The sequence below is a fragment of the Drosophila suzukii genome, chromosome X (genome assembly GCF_043229965.1).
Source record: "Drosophila suzukii chromosome X, CBGP_Dsuzu_IsoJpt1.0, whole genome shotgun sequence".
Taxonomy (NCBI): Eukaryota; Metazoa; Arthropoda; class Insecta; order Diptera; family Drosophilidae; genus Drosophila; species Drosophila suzukii.
The window spans coordinates 15517853-15540764 of NC_092084.1; the positions used below are offsets into that span (position 1 = coordinate 15517853).

Here is a 22912-nt window from a genome sequence, read left to right on the forward strand (position 1 = left end):
TGCCCTCTGCTGTTTGTGTGTTTGTTTGTTGTTTGCTTGTGTATGTGCTGTGTGTGTGCGTCTGCGCGCTTTTTGCCTTGCCTTGTCTGTTTCCACGTTACACTTTGTTTGCCCATTCGCTTCGCATGCGCACCAGTGCTGCCAGCTGGCTTTCTTTGAGTGCTTGAAACAAAATAGCCGTCTGAAGCTCAACACAAGCGTGACCAAAGTAGAGCTAACTTATCAGGCTCTTAAGTGTAGCCCGATTTGGCGGGAAAATAGTCATAGCCGCAACACTAAGCCTAGAAGCGCATGCGCAACGGGGTAGAGATCTGCTCTCTTTCTGCTCTCTCCGTCTCTCTGAGAAATAAACATGTGCAGCACAGCTGCAGAGCAACAACAACTTTAAGCGGCCTATTCCTTTTGTTCGTCTCCTTCGCACATTCGCTCTTCCTCTTCTTGTTATTGTTGTTGGTCTCTCAACCACTTTTTGTGTTGTTGCTGTGTAAACGTTTATTATTGAAGCATTTTTATGATGTTGCCATAAATCTGTTTATGCACTTCATTGCACAGTGGGTGTGAGGGAGACGGGGCTAGAATGTGCGAGGGAACGGAGAAAATAGAACAGATGCACTTAAGTGTGACCGTTCGGTAGGGGATAAATATTATAGTTCTAGAAAACAGATTTGTTTTCTTATTTAAATTTGATTTTTATTTATTGCTTCGTTACATTCAAAGTAAAAGTTCTAATGATCTGATATTTAAATATTTCCCGTTTTTAATTACATTTTGCTATAATTATTAGCATACTATGTATGTATTTTCAGACACATTTGATTAAAACTAAAAAAAGAGTTGTCATCATCTTAGTTATTCACATATAGGCCTTTTATAATTTTGGTTTTGTGAAGCAAATAAAAAAAACAAACAGGTATTGTCGAAACATACAACCCGACTTATATCATTGTATTACTAAAAACAAGTCTAAACAGATTTAGATTTTTATTTTTAAAATAAAGAAATATATTTGATATAACGTATATTATTTAATTACATTTTTTTATAATTCTCTCTTGATTTTATGATTAGATATCACACCTGAAACAATAATGTTTATAATAAAAATAATGAAAATAAATTAAATAATAATATAAATTTAATATTAATTTCTGTGAACGATATAATTTTTTGTTTTAATATTTTTAGACAAGCACAAATTTGAATAAGTATTCAGGTATAATAGAACTGAGATAGAAAATTTTCAATATTTACAAAAGTATATTTTAGAGACTCCAACTAAAAAAAAGTATATACTCATAGGGACATTATGATAAGCTGTATTATATTATTATAGTATTCCTCTCTTAACTTCCCCTAACTAATGATGTGCCCTATCTTCCAGGCTTCGAGGGCAAGAACTGCGAGCAGAACTTCGATGATTGCCTGGGCCATCTTTGCCAGAACGGAGGAACCTGCATCGACGGGATCTCGGACTACACCTGTCGCTGTCCGCCGAATTTCACGGGGAAGTTTTGCCAGGACGACGTGGACGAGTGCGCCCAGCGGGACCATCCGGTGTGTCAGAATGGAGCCACCTGCACGAACACCCACGGATCGTACAGCTGCATTTGCGTGAATGGCTGGGCGGGATTGGACTGCAGCAACAATACGGATGACTGCAAGCAGGCGGCCTGTTTCTACGGAGCCACGTGCATCGATGGCGTCGGCAGCTTCTATTGCCAGTGCACCAAGGGGAAGACGGGACTGCTGTGCCACCTGGACGACGCCTGCACCTCGAATCCCTGCCATGCGGATGCCATATGCGACACGAGTCCGATCAATGGGTCCTACGCCTGTTCCTGTGCTACCGGCTACAAGGGTGTGGATTGCTCCGAGGACATCGACGAATGCGATCAGGGATCGCCCTGTGAACACAATGGCATATGCGTGAATACCCCCGGAAGCTATCGGTGCAACTGCTCACAGGGATTCACGGGTCCGCGTTGCGAGACGAACATCAATGAGTGCGAGTCGCATCCCTGCCAGAACGAGGGATCCTGCCTGGATGATCCGGGCACCTTCCGTTGCGTCTGCATGCCAGGATTCACCGGAACCCAATGCGAGATTGACATCGATGAGTGCCAGTCGAATCCCTGCCTGAACGACGGAACCTGCCACGACAAGATCAACGGGTTTAAATGCAGCTGTGCGCTGGGCTTCACCGGCGCCCGATGTCAGATCAACATAGACGATTGCCAGTCGCAACCGTGCCGGAATCGAGGAATCTGCCATGACTCCATAGCGGGCTACAGCTGCGAGTGTCCACCGGGCTATACGGGGACCAGCTGTGAGATCAACATCAACGATTGCGACTCGAATCCCTGTCATCGGGGCAAGTGCATCGACGATGTGAACAGCTTCAAGTGCCTCTGTGATCCCGGCTACACGGGCTACATCTGCCAGAAGCAAATCAACGAGTGCGAATCGAATCCCTGCCAGTTCGATGGCCATTGCCAGGACAGGGTGGGCAGCTACTACTGCCAGTGCCAGGCGGGAACCAGTGGGAAGAATTGTGAGGTCAATGTGAACGAGTGCCACAGTAATCCCTGCAACAACGGGGCCACATGCATCGACGGAATCAACTCGTACAAGTGTCAATGTGTGCCCGGTTTCACGGGACAGCACTGTGAGAAGAATGTGGACGAGTGCATCAGCAGTCCGTGTGCCAACAATGGTGTGTGCATCGACCAGGTGAACGGGTACAAGTGCGAGTGCCCCCGTGGATTCTACGATGCCCACTGCCTGAGCGATGTGGACGAGTGTGCCTCCAATCCCTGCGTTAACGCGGGTCGCTGTGAGGACGGTATCAACGAGTTCATCTGCCACTGTCCACCAGGTTACACGGGCAAGCGCTGCGAACTGGACATCGACGAGTGCAGCAGCAATCCCTGCCAGCATGGAGGAACCTGCTACGACAAGCTCAACGCTTTCAGTTGCCAATGTATGCCCGGTTATACGGGTCAGAAGTGTGAGACCAATATCGATGATTGTGTGACGAATCCCTGCGGAAATGGTGGCACTTGCATCGACAAGGTCAACGGCTACAAGTGCGTCTGCAAGGTGCCCTTCACGGGCCGGGATTGCGAGAGCAAGATGGATCCCTGTGCCAGCAATCGGTGCAAAAACGAGGCCAAGTGCACGCCCAGCTCGAACTTCCTGGACTTCTCCTGCACCTGCAAGCTGGGCTACACGGGTCGCTACTGCGACGAGGACATCGACGAGTGCTCCCTGAGCTCGCCCTGCCGCAATGGAGCTAGCTGTCTGAATGTACCCGGCTCCTATAAATGCATTTGCACCAAGGGCTACGAGGGCAGGGATTGTGCCATCAATACGGACGATTGTGCCGTGTTCCCGTGCCAAAATGGCGGCACCTGTTTGGACGGGATCGGTGACTACAGCTGCCTGTGTGTGGACGGATTCGATGGCAAGCACTGCGAGACGGACATCAACGAGTGCCTGAGTCAGCCGTGCCAGAATGGAGCCACCTGCAGCCAGTATGTGAACAGCTACACCTGCACCTGCCCGCTGGGATTCTCGGGGATCAATTGCCAGACGAACGACGAGGACTGCACGGAGAGCTCCTGCCTGAATGGAGGTAGCTGCATCGATGGCATCAATGGTTACAACTGCAGCTGTCTGGCCGGATTCTCCGGTGCCAATTGCCAGTACAAGTTGAACAAGTGCGACTCGAATCCCTGCCTGAACGGAGCCACCTGCCATGAGCAGAGGGATGAGTACACGTGCCATTGTCCCAGTGGCTTCACGGGGAAACAGTGCTCCGAGTATGTGGACTGGTGTGGTCAATCGCCGTGCGAGAATGGAGCCACCTGTAGCCAGATGAAGCATCAGTTTAGCTGCAAGTGCTCCGCTGGATGGACTGGCAAGCTATGTGATGTCCAGACCATCTCCTGCCAGGATGCAGCCGACCGGAAGGGACTGAGCCTGCGGCAGCTGTGCAACAACGGAACGTGCAAGGACTACGGGAACAGCCATGTCTGCTACTGCTCCCAGGGATATGCGGGCAGCTACTGCCAGAAGGAGATCGACGAGTGCCAGTCGCAACCATGTCAGAATGGCGGAACCTGCCGGGATCTCATTGGTGCCTACGAGTGCAGCTGTCGTCAGGGCTTCCAGGGTCAGAACTGCGAACTGAACATCGACGATTGTGCCCCGAATCCCTGCCAGAATGGTGGCACCTGCCACGACCGCGTGATGAACTTCAGCTGCAGCTGCCCGCCCGGCACCGTTGGCATCATCTGTGAGATCAACAAAGATGACTGCAAGCCAGGAGCCTGCCACAACAATGGCAGTTGCATCGATCGGGTAGGAGGCTTCGAGTGCGTCTGCCAGCCAGGATTCGTGGGTGCCCGCTGCGAGGGTGACATCAATGAGTGCTTGAGCAATCCCTGCTCCAATGCCGGCACCCTGGACTGTGTCCAGTTGGTTAACAACTATCACTGCAACTGCCGACCCGGCCACATGGGTCGCCACTGTGAGCACAAGGTGGACTTTTGTGCCCAGAGCCCGTGCCAGAACGGTGGCAACTGCAACATCCGCCAGAGTGGCCACCACTGCATCTGCAACAATGGCTTCTACGGCAAGAACTGTGAGCTGAGTGGCCAGGACTGTGATTCGAATCCCTGCCGGGTGGGCAATTGTGTGGTTGCCGACGAGGGATTCGGCTACAGGTGCGAGTGTCCCAGAGGCACTCTTGGTGAGCACTGTGAAATTGACACCCTGGATGAGTGCTCGCCGAATCCCTGTGCCCAAGGAGCCGCCTGTGAGGATCTCCTGGGGGATTACGAATGCCTGTGCCCGAGTAAATGGAAGGGCAAACGGTGCGATATCTACGATGCCAGCTACCCAGGATGGAATGGTGGTTCTGGAGCGGGCAACGATCGCTATGCCGTCGATCTGGAACAGCAAAGGGCCATGTGCGACAAGCGGGGATGCACCGAGAAGCAGGGCAATGGCATCTGCGATGCGGATTGTAATACCTATGCGTGTAACTTTGATGGTAACGACTGCTCTTTGGGCATCAATCCCTGGGCCAATTGCACGGCGAATGAGTGCTGGAACAAGTTCAAGAATGGCAAGTGTAACGATGAGTGCAACAATGCCGCCTGTCACTACGATGGACATGATTGCGAGCGGAAGTTGAAGAGCTGCGATAGCCTCTTCGATGCCTACTGCCAGAAGCACTATGGAGATGGCTACTGCGACTACGGGTGCAACAATGCCGAGTGCAGTTGGGATGGCCTGGATTGCGAGAATAAGACCCAATCCCCGGTGCTGGCCGAGGGTGCCATGTCCGTTGTGATGCTGATGAATGTGGAGACGTTCCGTGGGATACAGGCGCAGTTCCTGAGAAACATGAGCCACATGCTGAGGACAACGGTGCGGCTAAAGAAGGATCCCCTCGGCAATGACATGATCTTCAAGTGGAAGGACAATCAGCCGGTGGCGGAGATTGAGGATACGGATTTTGCCCGCAAGAATAAGATCATCTACACCACCCAGACCTACCAGACGGGCATCCAAGTGCATTTGGAGATCGACAATAGGAAGTGCACCGAGTGCTTCACCCATGCCGTTGAGGCAGCCGAATTCCTGGCAGCCACGGCGGCCAAACATCAGCTGAGGAACGACTTCCAGATACACAGCGTGCGGGCTGTCGAGAATCCGGGCGATACGGGTGAGCCGCCGGCGAATGTGAAGTACGTGATCACTGGCATTATACTGGTCATCATCGCACTGGCCTTCATGGGCATGGTCCTGAGTACGCAGAGGAAGCGGGCACATGGCGTGACCTGGTTCCCCGAGGGATTCCGAGCACCGGCGGCGGTAATGTCGCGACGGAGGCGAGATCCCCATGGCCAGGAGATGAGGAACCTCAACAAGCAGGTGGCCATGCAGTCGCAGGGCGTGGGTCAGCCTGGTGCCCATTGGTCGGACGATGAGTCTGATATGCCACTGCCCAAGCGACAGCGAAGTGATCCCGTCTCCGTGGTGGGATTGGGCAACAATGGCGGCTATGCCAGCGATCACACAATGGTCAGTGAATACGAGGAGGCGGATCAGAGGGTGTGGTCGCAGGCCCACCTGGATGTGGCCGATGTGAGGGCCATTATGACACCGCCGGCGCATCAGGATGGCGGGAAGCACGATGTGGATGCCCGCGGACCCTGTGGACTGACTCCCCTGATGATTGCCGCCGTGCGTGGTGGTGGTCTGGACACCGGCGAGGATATCGAGAACAATGAGGATAGTACGGCCCAGGTGATCTCGGATCTGTTGGCCCAGGGAGCCGAACTGAATGCCACTATGGACAAAACGGGAGAGACTTCGCTTCATTTGGCGGCGCGCTTTGCACGAGCGGATGCGGCCAAGAGGTTACTCGATGCCGGAGCGGATGCAAATTGCCAGGATAATACAGGCAGGACACCACTGCATGCCGCCGTGGCTGCCGATGCCATGGGCGTTTTCCAGATACTCCTAAGGAACAGGGCCACCAATCTGAATGCCAGGATGCACGATGGCACAACCCCTCTGATCCTCGCCGCTCGTCTGGCCATCGAGGGCATGGTGGAGGATCTAATAACCGCCGATGCGGACATCAATGCGGCAGACAACTCGGGCAAGACGGCTCTTCACTGGGCGGCGGCGGTGAATAACACGGAGGCAGTGAACATCCTGCTGATGCACCATGCCAATCGGGATGCCCAGGACGATAAGGATGAAACGCCACTGTTCCTGGCCGCCCGCGAGGGAAGCTACGAGGCCTGCAAGGCGCTGCTGGATAACTTTGCCAATCGCGAGATCACCGACCACATGGACAGACTGCCACGCGATGTGGCCAGCGAGCGACTGCATCACGACATTGTCCGACTCCTCGACGAGCATGTGCCGCGCTCCCCGCAAATGCTGAGCATGACACCGCAGGCCATGATCGGATCCCCGCCCCCGGGTCAGCAGCAGCCGCAGCTGATCACCCAGCCGACCGTCATTTCCGCCGGAAATGGCAATGGCAACAGCAATGCCAGCGGCAAGCAGAGCAGCCAGACGGCCAAACAGAAGGCGGCCAAGAAGGCCAAGCTGATCGAGGGAAGTCCCGACAATGGGCTGGATGCCACGGGCAGTCTGCGACGCAAGGCCAGTTCAAAAAAGACAAGTGCGGCCTCAAAAAAGGCCGCCAATTTGAATGGCCTCAATCCCGGCCAGCTGACGGGAGTCCAGGGCGTACCGGGAGTACCGCCCTCGAATTCGGCGGCCCAAGCAGCTGCGGCGGCGGCGGCAGCAGCGGCAGCAGTGGCGGCCATGTCCCACGAGCTGGAGGGCTCGCCGGTGGGCGTGGGCATGGGCGGGAATCTGCCCAGTCCGTACGACACCAGTTCCATGTACTCGAACGCGATGGCCGCTCCGCTGGCGAACGGCAATCCGAACACGGGCGCCAAGCAGCCGCCGAGCTATGAGGATTGCATCAAGGTAAGTGTGTGTGGTGACGAAAAACGCGAGTTCTTTAGCATTTTTTGTAGTTTCAAGGAAAAGAATGAATATATTTTGCCCGTAATTTATACTAGGAGGGGTTTGTTCTGGCCACGAAGAGGTTTCCTTCTTTCTTTTTTATTCAAATCCCGAATGCGGCTTTCTTACAATGTACATCATTCGTGTTCTTAAGGCTATTACTATAATTCGACTGTTTTTGAACCAGGAGGTTACCTAGTTAATTTTTCATACATACCGCGAATTCTTGAGCTTTCCGTGTTCTTAAATACCTGCAGGGTCTAAAAGCATTTTTTACAATATCCACATAGCAAATTCTAAAGCGTATTAGTATAATGCCACTATTTTTTTTTTTAATCACCAGGAGGTTACATACATTGTTTATATATGAACCGCGAATTCTTGAGCATTCTTTCTAAAAAATAAATGCGATAAACGAATCCACATCCCAAAGTTTCTCTAATAATATTATTTTTATTCACATTCCAGAATGCGCAATCGCTGCAATCGCTGCAGGGCAATGGTCTGGACATGATCAAGCTGGACAACTACGGCTACTCGATGGGCTCGCCATTTCAGCAGGAGCTGCTCAACGGCCAAGGACTCGGGATGAATGGGAATGGCCAACGGAATGGAGTCGGGCCCGGCGTCCTGCCCGGCGGTCTGTGCGGAATGGGAGGACTGACCGGAGCCGGAAACGGAAATAGCCACGAGCAGGGACTCAGTCCGCCGTACTCGAACCAATCGCCGCCGCATTCGGTGCAGAGCAGCCTGGCGCTTTCGCCCCACGCCTACTTGGGTGAGTTTAAACTTAGATTTTTATTTAATTCTTTATAGTTGTTGCAGTAAAATATAAAAAGTTTTGTGATTTGTATGATTTAAAGGTTTTATTTATAAGAATTAAAGCCCTTAAAATTGAAAAGAAATTTTGTATGCTAAAAAAATAATTGCATATATTATCATTTGATTAATATTTTAAAAACTTCTTATATTAATAATATTATTAAATGATTTTTTTTAAAGCCAGGCAATTAATATTAAATATTTTATCATAATGACCTCATGTATTAATCGATCTATTCCCTCGTTTCAGGCTCTCCATCCCCGGCCAAGTCGCGACCCAGCTTGCCCACTTCGCCCACCCACATCCAGGCGATGAGGCATGCCACCCAGCAGAAGCAGTTCGGTGGCAGCAATCTCAACAGCCTGCTGGGCGGTGCCAATGGAGGGGGCGTCGTCGGCGGAGGAGGAGGCGGTGGTGGCCAGGGGCCACAGAACTCGCCCGTGAGCTTGGGCATCATCTCGCCGACGGGTAGCGATATGGGCATCATGCTCGCCCCGCCGCAATCCTCGAAGAGCAGTGCAATAATGCAGACGCTATCCCCCCAGCAACAGCAGCAGCAACAGCAGCAGCAGCAGCAACAGCAGCAACATCAGCAACAGCAACAGCAGCAGCAACAGCAGCAACTCGGAGGCCTGGAGTTCGGTTCAGCGGGCTTGGACCTGAATGGATTTTGTGGATCTCCGGGTAGGTCACAAGACAATTATGATATATTGATCGGACTGTTGGATTTTAACGATCTTAAGAACCAATATTATATTTTATGATTGCTGGTCAAGATATTAATGGGTGTTCCTCTTGGGTATCTGCATCTTTCAATATGAAAACTAATACTATATCTTTTTTGACTTACAGACTCATTTCACTCGGGTCAAATGAATCCGCCCTCGATACAAAGTTCGATGTCCGGCTCGTCGCCGTCGACCAACATGCTGTCGCCGTCGTCGCAGCACAACCAGCAGGCCTTCTACCAGTACCTAACGCCACCGAGCCAGCATTCCGGCGGCCATACGCCGCAGCACTTGGTCCAAACGCTGGACAGCTACCCGACGCCCTCGCCGGAGTCGCCCGGCCACTGGTCCTCGTCATCGCCGAGATCCAACTCCGATTGGAGCGAGGGCGTCCAGTCGCCGGCGGCCAATAATCTCTACATTTCCGGTGGCCATCAGGCCAACAAGGGATCCGAGGCCATCTACATTTGACCATAAGCCGATCTGGATCTGGATGTGAAGGGATGTATGGTGGATATATAGATGGTTTGCCAAGGATGACAGCAGAGGGACTCTTAAAGAGTCCGCGGCTACGTTCTATCTAAAATGCTATATAATGTAATTCTCTAATCTCTATGATTATGTATTTTTCCACGCGACTTTTACCTTATTTTTTTTGTGTGTCTATAAGTTTTAGATTTTAGATCGAAATACGCAATTCTAGCGGAAGAAGCGTCATAAATTGTAGTAACTTAAATTATTTTTATGCTTGTTGTACAGTGCGCCGATCGCATATATATATAGATATATATATCTACTCATAGATATACCAGTTAAGAGCTCGTTTTGTGGCGCATTTTATTTTATTGTCGTAACGTCATCGGAGCTTCCAGTAAAAAAAAAAAACAAAAAACAACATAACATAACCAGAGAGACGAGAAACTAAACTTAGCGCAAATTCTGATTGATCGATTAAACGTTGGTGGGACATTTGTAGTTGTAAGCCCCCATTATATCACTAGGCCATAAGGCTAGGCTAAGTTTTTATCGAATTCTACATTTAACTATGGCCCACATGCTATATAAATATATATATTTCGTAGTTCTGTAGGTTTCGAAACTGAAGTGCTTATATAAACAAAATTGTTAGACGTACACCGCATCAAACCTTTTTTTTTACACCAACATTTTTTTTTTATTATTATTATTATGACTATTATGTATTATTACATACTGACTAAGCTAAACTGTAAAAAGATTCTCATAACTGTTTGATTTAAGTTGACAAAAACAAAAATGATTGCAAAAATTATACAAAAATCACCAACATAAAAGTATAATGCTATTTAAAAAAAAAAAAAACAATAAAAAAGACAGTAACCAGCCAAGTTTTCTATATATATAAGGCCCCCTTTACGATCTAAGTTGATAAATAGATATTTTCAAAAAATATACAACAGAAAAAGACACTAAGAAGTCCGCAGATACGGTTTTCTTGCTCGATTGCTCTATTTATAATTTAAACGGTATGCTTTCTTTCGTCTATATTTTGTGTAAGTTTTTAATGTGTAAATTGTAAAATTATTTGTTTTCCTAACTTAAACAGCAAGACAGCAAAACAAAAATCCAACTTTTTTGAGATAAACAATAAATATTAAATAATTATTTTAAAAACAATGGGTTTTCTTTTATTTAACACAATAATTTGGGATTGGGATGCATAGAGGAAAAGTGGTAATGGGGCCAACCGCGAATTCTTCAGATTCTTTAGTCCGTTAAAGGAATATCCTTAAGCTTAAATTGATTTACCAGACAGTACATAATATACAGTATTTTATATTATTATTTTAACTAGTGGAACCTTGTGAAGTTAACCTTTAACCCCTACATAAACCCATAGGAAAGAACAGTGGTTTCGTGTGGTCAAGGTGTACATTTAATTTAAAATAATTACTCGTTAAGTGTTTTTAGTGTTCTCTCGGGGCCACGCCCCTAATCCAACCGCCGCCCACCACACATCGCCTGATGATGTTGAATTAGTTTGTGTTGTGTGCGTGGTTTTTCTTATAGACAAGCAAAAAAAATTACTACATATTAGAATAATATTTGTTGTTAAAAGTCGACTAGATTTCCTTCTTGGTTTCCTCAGCCACAGGAGTTGTTGTTGTACTCGTTGTTGTGTGAGGATTTTCGGAATCCTTGGCATCACTGTCAATGGTGGGGGTCTTCTTGGAGCCCGGAACGAAGGGACAAACGCCGCCCTTGCACTCGAAGGGGAAGTCGGGACCCTTCTTGATCACATTGCCCTCGGCATCCTTCTTTTCCCAGGGATTCCAGTAGCGCAGAACGATGGGCTGGATGAACTTGTGCCAAATATATAGCAGCAGTGGAATGATAAAGCAAGGTACGCACACCATGGTTGTAGTTTTCGAGGAAAACCTGATAATTTTGGATTTGATTTAGATTTAGCGTTTTTTACTCTGTCGGTTATATGTCCAACTTACTTGCTGGTGCTGAACTATTTTCCAAGGGGTGCTTTGTTTTCCTTAATTTTTATCAATTCAATAAATAAAAATTATTTTGGAGCACAGAGTGACCAGGCTATTTTGATTACTCTTACACCAAACACATCACCAATAAACTGTTATCTGCAAAACATACCACATAAAAATACGTAGGTACAGGTTAGCCAAGACAAATACCTTACAGTCAAATCCAGCCCGGACTCAAGCCATTTGACAAAAAAAATTGTATACTAAGGGTTAATATATGGATATATTCATAAAAAATTTGGAACATATTATAATGTTGCCCTTTAAACCACTTAAATAACTAGCAGTGCCAAGTCCCTTGTTTAAAAGACTACCATGTATCTTTTCATATATCAATCATTTATTGAAAATCCTCAGTATTAACCCATTAAAGGACACCGGTAGGGGACTCCAGCCCTACAACAGTACTCCCTGCCCGCCTGTAGGTTTGTATTAACCCATTGGTTGTGACAGTTCTTGATGAACAAATAGGCGCGTTCCTTGTGGCAATCGTGACCCAAAGCGGAGCAAACTATATTTGCGGAATTTGGCAGGTGCTGAACGATCTGAAATTTATAGGTACGTTTATGGAGTGTTTACTGTAGTGATATGTATTTGGACGAATGTTTTTCCAACTTTCGTTGTACGAAAATCGATTAGGGGTATTATAATACATATATTGTTCGGTGTCACAAAATCTGTAGAGTTTTCGGAGTACATTTTAGGAACCTTTTTTGGTTGGTTTTAAATCGTCTACTTGATTTTTGAACGTTGTTCGTGACACCGAGATTTGAATATTTGGTTTTAAGAAATTTTTCAAGTTAATATCAAATATTCTTTTCAATTCAAAAATGATCATCATTGTTTTATAGATGTTTATTGTATAGTACTCACCGCCTCCAGACACTTAGTTTGGCACTGCTTGCGCCCGATGGCATTACAGGGAAACATTCGATCCAATTCCTGGTGGATCAGTGGTTTTGTGGGCAACCCATTGGGGATTTGCGAGGAGAGGAAGACGCCACAAGTACAGGGAACCGGCTGACTATCGTGCTGGGAGAGAACCGCGGGAGATTCTGGAGTGGGTGGTAAGGGAATTGTGCTGACCAAGCTGCCGCTCGATGTGGTTGAGATCGTTGGGATTGTGGATGATTCTCCGGGTTTTGAGGATCCCTCCGAGAATCCCGGGTAGGTGACCTCCAAAACACTCGGTTCTGTGGTGGCAATACTAATGCTACCATTATTCATCAATTCCGAATTGGTTTCCAACTCGCTTTTGGGCGTTGTTATGATCACAAACTCCACGGCGGAGGGCCCACTTTCTTCGGTGGTTGTGGTGGTGCTGCTCATGGTGGTGACTTCCTGTTTAAGACCCTTACTCTTCATACGTTTATCCTTGATGCTATTTCCATTTCCGTAGAGCGGCTTCTTGTACACTATTTTCGAGGCTTCCAAATGCACAGCTAGCAAAAGCGTCAAAAGCAGCAGGGAATACTTAAGGGTAGCTAAAATGTATTCAAATTCAAATTTGTTGAGATCGTTACATTTTTGAAATTAAAAAAAGTGTTTTTAAAACTAGTTAAAATATGTGTTAAGACTTTCCACTTGGAAAAAGCAGTCACAAAAATATTTTTCTTTATATAAATGTATTTTCCGATTACACTTATTTTATTATAAAGCCCCAGATCTTACCCATCTTGATATCTTCGACACACTGATTACTTCTGCTTTTTGCGCCATCCATTTTATAAGCCCCTTTCACTTGACTTGCAGTTTTTCAAGGTCTTAATTTTTTAAGTTTAGACCTAAGGCGACCCCCAACGAAGTTCAAGTGGTGAGAACCGACAAATTGTGTCAGGGTAATCCCTGATTATGCAGAATTTTCACCCAACGATTGCAATTCATTCATTTAGAGACAAATAACAAGAAATACAGACTACTTTCGAAATAAAAAAAGTTTATTGGGGGTTTAATGGTTTTTTGTTGGTTTTCAAAATCACATTAACGAAGACCTTATAAAAAAAAACCATTATTTTTAAACCCTTTTAACCGGAAAACCTTCGAAAGTTCTTAAGTGAAGGGAAATTAATCCCAGCCTTGAAAATCTATCGTTGATGTAGATAACAAAGGAATAGGTAATTATTTAATTGACACATATTTATTTCAAATTTCATGTTACTATTTAAAAAACGTACGTACTTACCCTTACTCTACAATTAAAGGGTATAATTTATTAACAATTTGAAGTGAACTTGCACTTAAAGTAGTATTATATAAACTAAAATAAACATCTAAGCCTACATAAAAATTGAGATACGGAAAAATAAACTGTTGAATTGTTAAAAATTAAACAAATTTTAGCAATTGGAGGGAACGACCCCAAAATCAAAATGTCAAAATGTAGCCACAGTGTAGAGACATTTAAATGAGAAACTCACCTTATTTCTTCCCGCCATTTGTGATGGTGCGTGTACGTGCTATGACACAAACGGTCTCACTAACTCTTGTGGTGGGTGACACGGCTAGTGGTGTATTTGTGGTATTATTTCAGAGTAATATACCAAGATATTTAGCACACGGTATTTTTAGATTAGCGGAGTCATCCACCTGATGTTTTAGCGTGACCGCTTGTGGAAATTGTTTTGGTATTTTTGAAAAATCCGGATGCCACCATTGCTGGAGATAGCCGCAAACAAAAAAGAACAACAAAAAACAAAAAAACATAAGAACACAAGAAACAGCGATTTTATACACCCTTGATCAACCGATAAACTTGCCGGTGGCCGATAAGCGGAGGCTAAGAAACCCATAGAAACCAGCGATAAGATCCAGATAAGATTGGATTGGAACTGGAAGCAGAATCGCCACGAATCCCCATCTCCCGGAATTTCATTCACTGGCACATCGGCCATTCCGCCGCTCAAGACTCGAAAGTAGCACTAAAATCCCGGAATACAGCACCATAATGCCCGAATACGTACCGGCACGGGGCTTCAAGGAGATGGAGAACCTCCTCAAGCTCCACGACACCAAGCGCTGCCCCATCTACATCTACTTCTACGGCGAGAAGGACAAGCAGGGCCGCAGCTGGTGTCCGGACTGCGTGGCCGGTAGGTGACGAACGCCCCTGCGGTGTTGTTCATATGGGTGACGAATTCCCTAGCATTGCTAGTTCATATAGGTGACGAATTTCCCCTAAGGTACCAGATTATAGTTGACTTTGTATTTGTTAAGTTATCAGACCATAGGGATCTTATGATTATTTTAAAATGTTTTTTTATAGACGAGTAGGTGACGAACTCCCCGTGAGGTGCTAGGCTATAGGTGCTTTTCTATACATTATTTAAATTTATGTTTACGGGTATCATCTACCCGAATTCCTCAAGCATTGATAGTTCATATGGGTGACGGATTCCCCTAAGGTACCGGACTGCAACATATTTTATGTATATATTCCTCAAGGTAGCAGGCAATAGGGATTTTATCCATATTTTATGTTTCTTAAGACGGGTTGATGACGAAATCCCCAGTATTGCTAGTTTTTATGGGTACGAATTTCCCTTAAGGTACCAGACCAGCTGATTATATATAAGTTTTTGGTAAGGGGTAGGCGACGAATTCCCAAGAGTTGCTAGGTCATATTGGTGACGAATCCCCCTAAGGTACCAGATTATAGTTGACTTTATGTATGTATGACTTATGTATTCACTTAAGTTACTAGACTATAGGGATTTTGTGCATATTTTAAAATGCTTTTTATAGACGGGTAGGAGACGAATTCCCCGTTTTGAATTTACGTTAGCGGATATAACCTACCGGAATTCTCCAGTATTGCTAGTTCATATGGGTAACGAATTCCCATTTAGGAACCAGACTATAGAGTCACGAACCCCCCTAAGGTACCGGAGTATAGCTGATTTAAGGTACCAGACTATTGGACATTTTTGTTAATGGGGAAGTGACGAATACCCCTGCAGCGCTAGGTCATGTACATAGGTTATGAATTCCCCATAAGTTACCAGAGCATAGCTGATTTTATGTATACGTATATTTCCATAAGGTTCCAGACTATAGGGATAAAAAATAGATTTTTTAAAATGTCGTAATATCCTTATGATAAACCCGATAAGTAATTCCGTTTCCACTTCGTCTTGCAGCCGAGGACACGATAATGACTGCCTTCCGCTCGAACGCCCCCGCGGACTGCATAGTCCTGGTGGTGGACGTGGGCAACCGGGAGTTCTGGATGGGCAAGGACAACGCGTTCCGCAATCCGCCCTACTCGGTGGACGGGATACCGGCCCTGCTGCACTGGAAGGGCCCGGAGCGTCTGGACGGCGATCAGCTGCTGAAGAAGAATCTGCTGGAGCTCTTCTTCGAGGAGACGGACACGACGCGCAAGAGCAATGTAGTCACTCAATAAAATGCGATTTGAGCTGAAACTCAGTCTCTCTTTCTCCCCCTTAGAGAGAGCGTTAGAGAGAGAGCGGTTTTGCGCTCCACTCGGAGAAAAGTTTGAGTGAAATGTGGGGGATTGGTGGGGAATGTGGGGGCTGTGGGGATGGGGATACCAAAATGAGTAGAATTTTTCTAGCTCGCAGCGCATCGCTCGGCATTTTCTCGTTTATTTGCACGCATGTCGTCGACCAGGACGAATCGTTTGGCAGAACGCGGCTGAAATTAGGGGAAACGGAAACGCAGCAATAACGGTACTAGCGGCACACGCGTCTAACGGTAAACACGCGTGCCAACGCGCCATCTCGCTCGCACGCGCAAATGCCGCGATTTTGGTTTTATTCTTTTTTTGCAAGTGTTCTAATAAAAAATATAATAAAAAACAAACCTGTAACCGCTCTTAAAAAATAGGTAAAACTACTGATTTAAACTAACTAAAAATATGTAAAAATATATGAAACACACGACCGCACAGCAGTATCTTCACGATATAACTTAAAAGAAATAACTAAACCAGAGCCTGAATGTAAAATATCTTATTTTCTTAGGCCTTTAAATTTGGAAGTTCAAAATGATTTTGCTTTCTTACTTAAATTTCTAAACGTAGTAACGGAAAGAAATGTAAAAAATATGAAACTAAAATAGGTTTATTAAAAGGAATATAAAAAAGTACAATACTGAAAATATAACATTTGTTTGAAAATTGCTAAAGAAATTAACCCTAAACGAAATTCGGTGATTTTGGTAGGCCTTAAAAACTAAGTATAACTTTAAAAGCCCTGTTGCTTTTTCATTTTTTCTTTGGCACAGTCACAAAAAAATAGAAAAAAAAATAGAAAAGAATCGAAATATAGTACAAATACTTTCAAGAGTTTCAAAATGAAAAAACCTAATGAAATAAAACAAAATCGTAACTTCTTAATGAAAACCCCTGTTGCTTCGGGTCCCTAACTTTTCTTGTTTTGTGTGACAAGAGTGCTACTTCTTGGGCGATTTGTTTGGCTAATTTAATGTTTATTCATTGATAAATAAATGAATAAATAAAAAGAAGCAGCCAACGGCAGAAAGAGATGGCAAGGCCCGGGCAGAGAGAGAGGCAGAACATGTACCGCGATCCACTTGGCGTAATGGTGCTAATAAAAAAGCGAAGATGACAACGAAATTATTTGAACAACTCGCGGCGAATGGGTAAATGGAAAAGTAAAAAACAAATAAATTAAATTAAATTGGCAGCGATCGAACAGGGAGAAAATTTAAAAAATATTTATTTTGTGAAGGTTGGTATACTATTTTATGTTATAAGTTTGTGGCTCAACTAAATTTTATTTTCGATCCGATGTTATTTTATATTATTTATTGGCATTTCCAAAATAAACATTTCTTATAGAATACAAAAATTAATTTTTTTTTTCAATACAAAAAAAAGGTCTTTTTGTGATTAAGCCTAAAAATATGCATTTACTTGTTGCTAACTGGGTTTAAATGCATTTTTAAAAAGCAAAGGCTTTGTTATCATTGTAAAAGCTTTTACAAAAAGACCGTTAAAGAATTAATTTAATGAATTTATGAATGAAATTTAAATGATTTAAATTTTAATGAATTTAGTATTTATAATTTTTAGTATTATAATTTGTATTATTTAATGAAACACTTTATTTATCATTATTATTTTTATTATTTTTAAAATAAATTAAAACAAATTTTTTTTTTATCATCTAAAGGACACAAGCTGACCAGGCCTGACCTTAAAAATAAAATTCTTTTACAAACTCATTTGCAATCATGCCGATAATTCCTCCATAGAATGCTTGAATAAAATATATTTCCCCGTGGCTCGACCCTGGCATATTTGTTGTGGCGGAAAATCTAATTTAATGAGCAGTCAAAAAGCATTGGAAATTTATAATAAGCGAAATCAAATTCTGATTTTATGTCTTATTTCTGTGCGGATTTTGTTGTTCTGTCAATTAAAACCAGAAAATTCTTAATGAGGCACGTAACAAGCTAGACAGCTGATCCCCCGGCACCCTCTCTATAAAGAGAGTCCCCTGACCATCCAAATTCAGCCAAATGTCATTAAAGAAGCTCGTAAAAATCCCAAAAACCAAATTGCAAATAAATTAAAACCACGCAGAATGGGCATCAAAATGCATATCTAGAGATTATATAGACGCCGTGTGTAGAGATCGGTGGATTAAAGATCCAAAAATTGGCCTCCAAGCATTGAGTTTTTCTTGGGCTCTAAATCTTTCAACGCAACGATCTTTGTATTTATTTTGGTTTCGCCTTCCGTATGCACCTGCAAGTATTTCGATTTATAGTGTCATTGAAAATCATAATTTATTTATAATTCCCATGCAGGAGATGAGAATCTGGCGATCTGTATCTCTCACCCCGCTTTGTATATTTTATTTATTATTACTCTTTATATTTAATTGACGCATTTAGTCCATAGGAACAGCAAATACAAACGTGTAGCGCATATATCATCGATATGTGGAATTATATCTACAATGATGATATAGCCGATACATGTGGCTGTGTGCACATATTTTATATCTGCTGCGCAGAGCTTTGCATATACGTATATGCATGCCTATATATATTGAATTTTTATAAGCGAATCGAAATCAAAAATAACAACAACAAAATGAAATATAGGCAAAAATCAAATCAAATGTCACACTCGGTTGGATCTGATGAGAATGAAGTGTGTGTTTTTGGGAAAAGTGGGGGAAAAAGGGTAAATAATTTCGAAGTATATATAGAACAAAATTGTGTGGAAATTGGGAAACTCAATTGAAAATCTTTCTTCCGATTGGGAAAATATTTTCTGAAAAAGTCTCAAACTTGTAACTGGCATTAGAGTCTTTCTTAGCCTTGAAAATGGTTCACACATAATTTTTTGTTACTGATATTCTTTCCAATTCAAGATATTTTGGTTTTTTACATTTTTTTTTTGGTATCTTTAATTTTCCATTTAAAAATAAATGTATTTAATATATATCAGACCATAAAGTTAATAAAGATAACATTTCACTAATAATTACTTGATTACTTCAATAAAATCCCAGAAAACTGACCCTTCCCATTGGAATTCGGAACGTCGAAATTCCTAGCATATTACCCAAAAAGGCGTTATCAAGGCCCCTCCCCCGCTCCGATTTTAGCCGTATGGTGCCCCCGGGCCGGCAGCACTTGCTCCATTTTGGTAATGAGCCATGTGGTCAGCCCCCAGCCATTAACTGACCGATTTCCCCAAAACGATTGCGATAAATTAACGTGTACTACCTAAAAAAAAAAACCTAAAAAAAGAGGGTGAGGGGGGGGTATTCTTATCAGAATGTGCAGAAGTTCCAACTGATAGGGCGATGGGGCAAACAAAAACCAAAACGAAAACCGAACGAGGCGAAAGTCAAACAAACAACAGAAATAACAATTTTTTTGCCGGCAACGTTGCTAATGACGACACTGAAAAAAGGGGGTTGTGAGCAAGGGTCAAGGGGGTCAAGGGGTGTCAACTGCCGCGCGCTATTTGAAAATCGTTAACAACGTCAATGGCAACAAAAGTGCAGCACAATTTCCCAACTGCACTTGGGGAAAAATAGCCAAAGGTTTTCCCTTCATTTATTTTCTTTGAATTTTGTTTTATCCAATATCATTTATGTTTTTGTAATTATTTTAAGTTAACGCCCTGTATCACATTTTACTCAGGGAATAACTAAGCAAACAAGGGCAAAAATAATTACTTTAATTTATTTATTTATCACTTTATAGCTTTTCAGTTAATACCAGTTAATAACAGTGCGATAGCAAGTGCTTTAGAAAACAGATAAGATATGAGAAGTAATTTATTTCTTTCATATCAATAAACATCCAACTAATGAATTAAAAAAAATGTTAACGGAATTTTTTGCTTGTAAAAGGATGCCTATTCCTTTGCCTTGATTATTTTATTGATCCGTTTACAATTTTTATATAATTTTACCAGATATATTCATATATATATTTTAATCATTAGGGGTTATTTTGGGTTTTATTTATCCTAGGGAGCTTCCGTTTCCTGCTATTTTCCATAATTTCTTTTGGCTCTTACCACCCCCTGTTAACCCCACACCGCCCCCCGTTTTTTTTTTTGGTGACGTTCGCTTAACACTTTCCGACCTTTTTCGATGCGGTTCGAAGGCAACGCCGGTCGAAACTCAGATTCAGTCGGGCTACGTTGCTCGTTCTGCTCGGAACTCGGATCTCGGATCTCGGAATTCGAACTCGATTCCCAGTCGATTTCAGTGGCAATTCCAGTTAGAATCGCTGATACAATTCGATTTCGTGCTTCTTTAATTGCAATTATAATAAGTAATGCCAATAGCAGGGGCCATAACCATAATAATAATAATAAAAATAACAATAACGACGGCGACAGCAGCGGCGGCAATAAACAAATTTATTTTGTCATAGCAAAGATCGGCAGGCGAGCAATATAAAATCAAATAAGAAAGAAGCTCGTGATCGAGATCGTGATTGAGATTGTGATTGTGATTGTGCTGTGATCACCATTGAACATCCACAGCGACATACGCCAATCAAGTTTTTGCCCTATTTCTGCATGTGACTCTTCTCGATTAGATGATCAATTGATTTTGCAACTAGTAGTTTGGAAAGTCTTAAATGTTATATTTCAATGTTCCAAAATGCCCAAAAAAAAGTCTAATACATTTTTGATTACCCTTAAATATATCCAAAAACATTATATAATAACCAAAATCAGTATAGAAAATGTATTGCAAATTCAAAAGTACATTTCAATATGTATAGATGCATAGAAATATCTTAAAGATCTTGCTCGCCTTGCAGATATCTTATCTCTCAAGCAGCTGTGATAAAGTTATCTAAACAAGTTTTATAATGTTCTATAATGATCATTAGATGAGCACTTCTCTGTCCGATTTTATCTTCTAATGGAACTGATAAGCATTGAATTGTGTCTTCCCAGAGATCGTTAATGATATTTTCAAGGCATCATTACAGCCTTTATTAATTTTAATGATTTAGCTAGATTGCCATCTCTGAGAATCATTCATACTTTCGATCTTTCAATGGAACCTAACCCACTTCATTTACGTAGTTTCCCCCTTTAGTAAATCAATCACTTATGAAGTGTGTTTGCTTAAGTAGTTAGAGCTTCTTGATTGATCGGTGATCAGTGAACTTGGATTGTGTCAATATTTAAGTTTTATTTGTTGACTCCTCAAATTGATTGGGAAATTTGTTCAGAGAACTCCTACAGCCTTTGATGATGATGTTTTCGCATCGTGATCTTATACTTCCTGCGATCTGTTGGTTTACCAAGAGATCTCTTTTGATCTTCTAAAGAGTTTTTCGAACTAGTTTTGATTTTTTAATACCATCATATATCAGTTTTAGATGTTTCCTTTTATTTATTGATCGTAGGCATTACTTTGTATTTAAAGGAAATGATTTGGTTTCTTATGGCATTTCTAGGGATATGTAATAAATATTTAAAATTATAAATCGTATTATTTCAAGATCAAAATGATTTAAAAATAATAATATTTCATAGAATCCTCAAAAAGATATTGTATAAAAATAATTATATAAAGGCGGTTTTAAAGGGTTAATTTCAAAACTGCTTCGTGATCTTTTTGATTTGCTTCAATTCTAATTTAGATTTGTTCGCTTCGTGATTTCCCATTTCCTCCGCTTAATTTTCTCTCACGTTTGATGATGTTTTCGCTTTCCATTTTTATTTTCCTTTTCATTTTCATTTCCATTTTCAATTTTATTATGACTTTTTTGCGTGCGCGATTAAAATCGCCCGTCTCCCTCCGGCGTTCAGTGCGCCGTTCTATTTTCTATATTTCCTTTTTTTCTACTTTTTTATTTTTTTATTTTTCTGTTTCCAATTCAGAGGCTGTTCGCTTTATTCAATTTCAGTGGGGTTTCAGTTGATTTTGGCGCGTTGTGCTTGAGCGATCATCCCGAAAGCGACGCGAAACGCGATCCCCGATTTTGGTCTGGAAAACGAATAAAAAAAAAACAAATGCTAAACAGATTACAAAAATAGTAGAAACAAAAAAAGTACAGAAAATACTAATAGTAAAACTGGGTTCCAGGCAACCGATAAGCTCACTTATCTGTGCGGTCGTGTGTGATTCTGCATATATATAGTACAGCCCATATATGTAATATATACAATCATTATATTTGTTTACAGTCTGCGGTTGATAAAGACTCTGATTGAAAATTAACGCGTGTGCTGAAAAATAATTCCGATTTAATAATAATAATAATAATAATAATAATCCTTGACTTGATCGGCAATAAGGGAAAATTCGAATTTTTTGTTCATTTTTTTTCGGTTACTGTGCTAATCAGAGATCAGAAATCAGAAATCCGAAATTTCTGCGGCGATAAGCCAACGGAAGCTGATAAACAACAAAGAAGCGGCGGCATCTGGAAGATAATATAACTCGACGGTCTGAGGTGAGTTGTTGAGTGTGAAAATCGAGTGAAAGAGCGGCGGCTGCGCACTTTTTATCGCGGGCTTTTCACACAAAAGGGGGTTTTTCTCGGCCTGCAAAATACAACAACAAAAAAGCTGCCAAAAGAGCAAAAAGGCGGAAAAGAGACGAAACAACAACAAATGCAGTAGAACAAGAAACCAAACGGGGGAAAAAAGAAGGAAAATAGAAAACGACAACAACACAAGCGCCAGCCCAAACAACAACAAATGTAACGCGGAAAAGGCAGTTTTCCTTGGCCGCAGCAGCAGCAGCATGCGGAAAAATCATCCGCAAGACCGCAGACTAAAT

At 43.0% G+C, this 22912-nt stretch overlaps 4 protein-coding genes across 6 annotated transcripts in view; 2 read left to right on the plus strand and 2 right to left on the minus strand.

Moving 5' to 3' along the window:
* The window catches only part of N (neurogenic locus Notch protein), a 42131-nt gene extending 31361 nt beyond the window's left edge, over window positions 1–10770 (plus strand). Inside the window, exons 6-9 of the mRNA XM_036819976.3 lie at window positions 1382–7524; window positions 8032–8341; window positions 8636–9070; window positions 9239–10770. Of these exons, the coding sequence (XP_036675871.1) occupies window positions 1382–7524; window positions 8032–8341; window positions 8636–9070; window positions 9239–9585 (7235 nt within the window). The 3' untranslated portion in view covers window positions 9586–10770. The remainder of the gene's footprint in view (window positions 1–1381; window positions 7525–8031; window positions 8342–8635; window positions 9071–9238) is intronic.
* Window positions 10771–11006: 236 nt separating this feature from the next.
* On the minus strand, window positions 11007–11743 carry LOC108018991 (UPF0729 protein CG18508). 3 transcript variants are annotated; one of them, XM_017086600.4, is made up of 2 exons: window positions 11598–11743; window positions 11007–11532 (listed from the first exon to the last, which is right to left on the minus strand). In XM_017086600.4, exon 2 carries the CDS (start codon window positions 11508–11510, stop codon window positions 11217–11219), a length of 294 nt encoding a protein of 97 aa, XP_016942089.2. In that variant the 5' UTR covers window positions 11511–11532; window positions 11598–11743; the 3' UTR covers window positions 11007–11216. The 3 variants fall into 3 exon arrangements, with proteins under 3 accessions (XP_016942089.2, XP_070853955.1, XP_016942088.2); XM_070997854.1 differs by having other exon boundaries at window positions 11594–11707; XM_017086599.4 differs by having other exon boundaries at window positions 11007–11535; window positions 11598–11694.
* A 220-nt stretch (window positions 11744–11963) lies between these two features.
* Window positions 11964–13353, minus strand: Fcp3C (Follicle cell protein 3C). Its single transcript, XM_017086477.4, has 3 exons — window positions 13317–13353; window positions 12519–13129; window positions 11964–12190 (listed from the first exon to the last, which is right to left on the minus strand). The coding sequence occupies exons 1-3, from the start codon at window positions 13318–13320 to the stop codon at window positions 12005–12007; spliced, it is 801 nt and encodes a 266-aa protein (XP_016941966.2). The 5' UTR covers window positions 13321–13353; the 3' UTR covers window positions 11964–12004.
* Window positions 13354–14285: 932 nt separating this feature from the next.
* On the plus strand, window positions 14286–16137 carry LOC108018998 (thioredoxin domain-containing protein 17). Its single transcript, XM_017086608.4, has 2 exons — window positions 14286–14734; window positions 15782–16137. The coding sequence occupies exons 1-2, from the start codon at window positions 14590–14592 to the stop codon at window positions 16045–16047; spliced, it is 411 nt and encodes a 136-aa protein (XP_016942097.2). The 5' UTR covers window positions 14286–14589; the 3' UTR covers window positions 16048–16137.
* Window positions 16138–22912: the final 6775 nt, after the last annotated feature.